At 39.2% G+C, this 5051-nt stretch overlaps 1 protein-coding gene across 1 annotated transcript; it reads right to left on the bottom strand.

Annotated features, from left to right (window-relative positions):
• Positions 1-1285: 1285 nt before the first annotated feature.
• LOC110942868 (nucleolar transcription factor 1-like) lies at positions 1286-3742 on the bottom strand. Its single transcript, XM_022184629.1, has 2 exons — positions 2766-3742; positions 1286-2480 (listed from the first exon to the last, which is right to left on the bottom strand). The coding sequence occupies exons 1-2, from the start codon at positions 3740-3742 to the stop codon at positions 1286-1288; spliced, it is 2172 nt and encodes a 723-aa protein (XP_022040321.1).
• Positions 3743-5051: the final 1309 nt, after the last annotated feature.

The following is a 5051-nucleotide window of genomic DNA, read 5'->3' as shown; positions in this document are numbered from 1 at the left end:
TTTAAAATGAGAAAACAAAAACACTATATATAGGGGTCTGATTCCGCTCCAAATGACATCGTGTCATTTTGGGCGGAATCACCACTTTGTGATTTCGCTCCAAATGACATAATGTCATTAGGAGCGGAATCAGGACATTAACACATAAAATTACATTTCCAACCCCTACACTATACATTCTTGACACATTTGACCCCTAGACCCTATTCAAGCTTGACTAAGACTAAGACGCAGGCTTTAGACATTCGTGCACCAACAAACTCCCCTTGGATACAGCCGGAGTCTTCAGTCTTGTCTTCGGGTCTTTAGAGTGACTTGACTTGAACATTTCTTCTCTAGGCTTTGGCTTCTTCCTAAGCAAGTTCCTCAGCCTGTCATTATCTTTCTTCTTTCTCTTATCTTCTTCGGCCTGTTGTTTCATCCATTTTCCTCTGTTTGCTTCCAGCTTCTTGCGTTCACGCTCAGCTTTCTTTCTTTCCTTTTCTTCAAGCGCCCACCATTTTGAATTCCATTTATTTTCAGAATTAATGCCTTTCTGAAAACAAATAGATACAACTTGTTGGAACTGCATCGCTTGCTCACGGTCCTCAGACTGAAAATGGATCTTGTTTATGAATAGACATTCAATATCCTTGGCCGAGCAATTTACTAACCACATCGGGTCATAAACATGTATAACTCTTATCTCACTTCATGCTCGATAAGTGATGATAGCCTCAGTCGAGATGCAACTGTATACCCAGCCCAAAAAGCCTTTATAGAAATCCTGCTCCATCTTTGGCACTGGTATATTTTTCATCGTCTTCGGCTTTTTAACAGTAAGGAAAGTTTCTTCAACCCCTGTTACCGGATCTACCCTCTGCACTCTCTTTGGGTAATGCGGCTTCCAGTGTCTAAAATCCTTCAACGATTCAAACTTTATGTACCCCCACATTGCAACATCATTCTTGCGTACTGGATACCCTAAAGTTCGTACTTTCGAAAGCTCCTCAACATCCCACCATGGTAATGACATTATATCATATAGACGTTCAAAGTACTGCACACCAAACTCCCTCCTGATTGCATATGCATTAACATGAGGCAGGAAACCCCAGCTAATGATGTCACCAAGTGAAATGCTTCGATCTCTCTGATAGAACTTCAACGGCCTTTTGAATTTTCTCTCGTGATTGTCTTTAAACCATTTCTGTCGTTCTTATTCTTTTTGCATATCCTTCGGAGTGCCATCAAAATTTTTGTCTTTTAAGATCTCAACAACTTTCCTTCTTAACTCATCTCTATTCTATTTAGTAAAGAACTCCATCAGCGTAGGATACTGAGAAGTATCTTCACTTACACTTTCATCATCTGTGCAATCTTCAACCTCAACCCTGTCGTACATGTCAGCATCCTCTACATACTTATAGTCGTATTCAGGTTGGTGGTTGATGTCGAATGCATTTAATTCTTCCTCAAAATCAAATTTGAAGTCCGGATCCACCATACGTGTCATTTCTTTAATCTTTTCCAATGTATACGTATGAAAGTGTTCACCTTCTTCCCTATTAGTTTCCAATCTCAAAACTAACTTTTCAATATGTTCAACATTTTGAGTATCACCAGACTCCCCCTTTCCTTCAGCTCCCCCTGTCTCTTCATTCACAAAATCATTCAGAAAATCATCAACAGTTCTTTCATTGGAAGCTTCAGTTACTTTAATTCTGATACCACCTTGAGCATCGTCATCGTCATTATCAGAACCATGACTGCTAGCAGAAAATACTTTCTCATCATCGTCATCTTCCTCGTCATCACCCTCTTCATCATCATCATCATCATCATCATCTTCCTCATCATCTTCCTCATCGTTATCAGCAGCAAGATCTTCCAGTGTTACAGGTTCTTCGAAGATTGCTGATACAGAAGATATAGGAACTGGATTCTCAATGACTAGAGATGGAACAATTGATTTCTCAACAGCTGCCACACTGCTTTCAGTACCCTTACCCTTATCTTTCATCTGTTCGTCAATCTCAGCTTGGCATTTTGCCCTAAGCTCTTCAACTTGTATCTCTTCGAACTTTTGTTCAATCGACGTTCCAAGCATATTCTCAACAACTTTGTTCAACATGTAGAAATCGTGCTCTTTCAATGCCTTAGCAGCCTCAAGCTCTTTGTTTTTCATCTCAAAATATTTGTTCTGTTCATCTCTGCGAGCCTTTTCTTCTTCAAGTTCAGCCACTCGCACCCTCAGGAAATCAATCTCAGTCTGATCTGTATCAATCTTCTTTAACAATGCCTTGTTGTCAGACCCTAATTTCTTCACGCGCATTTCGAGAATCTTTTCACGTTCAGCAACTTTCTTGCTTTCTGCTGCAACTACTTTGTGTTCATTCAACACGTCATCCATCTTCTTTTCTAACTTCTTTACCTGTTCATCGTTTGCAAAGCCAAAATCTCCAATATCTTCAAGATTATCTGGAGGAATGTGAAGACCTCTGTGGCCAGAAGAACCAAGAGTTAGTTGAATTTGAGTGAGTAGTGGTGTTTGAAATATTTCTTGGGAAGTGAATAAGGTTTGTTGTGGTGGTGGTGAGAGATGTAGTGGTGAAAGATGTAGTGGTGATGGTTGTCTGTGTGGTGTTGGTTGTTTTGGAGGTGAAGGTTGTTTTGGAGGTGAAGGTTGTTGTGGAGGTGTTTGATGTGGTGGTGATTGTATTGGTGTAAGTTCAGGTGGTGGTGTTGATGGTTTACTGGGTTCTTTGGCTGGTTTCTTCTTCAACACAATCTTCGGCTTTGTAATTTTCGTAGTAACTTTCTTGATTTTCGGAGATACAATCCTTTTCTTTGCACATGCTTTCTTTTTGCCGCTTGAAGGTGATTGTGATTCAGAAACGTGCTCTGGAGATGGTACGTATGCAGCATCATCTTTCTCCTGTCGCTTCCTCTTCTTTAATTGTTTCTCTTTCTCTGTAGCTTCTTGAATTCTTCTTAGACGTTCAGTCTTATCTATTTCATCATCTGAAGAACTCGAAGAGCTTGTTGTACTTTTATTGACATCATCACCTTCAACGTCATCAAGAACCTTCTCTTTCTCAGCTTCCACATTAGCTGCTTGCTCAGACACTAAATCATCAACATTTAACATCACTTGATCAATATCAGCATATGGATCTTCTTCAACATTTGCAGCCAGATCCTCAACTTCAGGTTCATCAACCAATAACGTCTTTGCCACTTTCTTTTGTTTCTTCTTTGGCTGCGATGAAGACCCCTCACCCTCCTGTGATTTAGGAGTAACCTTCTTGCCTCTCCACCTCGTTTCTTTGACAAACCAATCATTTCGGGTGGTTTTGAACTCCTCAAGAGTCTTAAGCTCATCAACGTAAGCTGCTTCCTTCATTTCTTCTTCATTCCTCCAGTTTTGATGATCGACTGGATCAGGATCAACATAATTCGCATCCTTTATAAATCCGAAGAACTCAGCAACTATCTTTGGTTCAGGATGGTTTGGGTGATATCTAGCAAGCTGCTTGAGAGAATCATTGCTCATGTGTGATTGAACTAACAAATCATTCTTCAAATCACGTTCAATCTCTGGATATGCATGATCGATCAGCATCTGCACAAATCTTGGATAAGACCAAGTCTGACTCTTTGTTGTGATATTCTCAGCCATGTAGTGAAAAACAATATGCGACAAATTATACTTTTTGTTCAAAACCAATGCAGTGACCATGTTCATCTGATAGTCACGCATGGTATCGTACCCTCCTTTTGTATGGCTGAGTGACATTAAAATACAATGAACAATAAACTTGTAGGGTTTCTAAAACTTTGATTTCAAATAATTTCCAACGTTTAGAGCACCCACATATCCCATCCTAAGCATACAACCCTTTACCATCCGTTCTGGAAACTTTGTTGGCGAATCTGCATCGTCCGGAAAATTCACAACCTCACGAATAAGCGCCTCAGTAACAACAATTTCTTTCTTTTCATTATGCACCTTCACAATTGAATGAATTGCTTTGTTTGCATCATCATACTTTGAATGCTTCCAGAATCGTTTAATATGTGACTTGTACAATGGACGTTGATCAGTCAAAGCTTTTTGCGTAGGGATTCTACCCATGAACTCCAAGATACTACTGAACTTTGCTAATTCTGAATTCTTTTGCACATCAAAATCACAACTGCTGTTGTGAAGTGGATCAAATATAACGTTTGAACCCTGCAAATCATTAAAACACAACATTAATCACATACTTAGAAAAAATCTTAACATGATGCACCTACAAGCGAAATCAAAAGAAATGACTAAGTGTTACAAGTGAAATCAGACAAGACACTTAGAAGCGAAATCACACAACTGATGTAGGAGCGAAATCAAAAAATACACATAGGAGCGGAATCAGTTTGCAACTTAGAAGCGGAAACAGAAAACTCATTTGGGGCGGAATCAGATTGACACTTAGAAGCGAAATCACCTAACCCTCTCATCTTCAAGCGGAATCAAACGTAAACTCTCAAAACATATCAGATTATGAAATTGGCCATGTTAATCTGTTAATCTGTTAATTCCGACCAAAGGGTTTGTTTTGATTTCATTTTTACCCTCAAACATGCCCTAGATCTAAAACTGTAGCAACAGTTCATCGTCAAACATGAATTAACCCCAAATTTTGAACAATCAATACTCAAAGCATGAAATAAGACACAATCTGACAACACATATTCAATTTCTTGTTCAGATTTAACAGATATCAACCCTAAATCTAAGTTTTGTTCATCAATATCACCGACAGTCATGAATATGCATGATATACACAGAATGGAGTCCAAATCTACATTGCCCATTGTTAATAGTTGATATTGCCAACTATAAACACAAGATCTAACAAAAATTGGGCAGCAATTCGTTTAGAAAACGATGATTTGGGGTTTCGCTCAAGATCGCCAGAGAGGAAACACTTTGGGGCGAAATCAGGAAAGTGATGTAGGAGCGGAATCAAGAGACCTTTTATAGTCGGTCTGATTCCGCTCGAAATGGCCCAATGTGTCTCTCG

The sequence above is a fragment of the Helianthus annuus genome, chromosome 3, assembly GCF_002127325.2.
Source record: "Helianthus annuus cultivar XRQ/B chromosome 3, HanXRQr2.0-SUNRISE, whole genome shotgun sequence".
Classification (NCBI taxonomy): domain Eukaryota; kingdom Viridiplantae; phylum Streptophyta; class Magnoliopsida; order Asterales; family Asteraceae; genus Helianthus; species Helianthus annuus.
This window is presented reverse-complemented; position numbering and strand designations above follow the sequence as displayed.

Coding starts and splice junctions, on each gene's coding strand:
- LOC110942868 (XM_022184629.1), bottom strand. CDS start 3,742: ATGCGTGACTATCAGATGAACATGGTCACTGCATTGGTTTTGAACAAA. Junction 2,481..2,765: donor ATTACAAAGCCGAAGATTGT/GTTGAAGAAGAA, acceptor TTCTGGCCACAG/AGGTCTTCACATTCCTCCAG.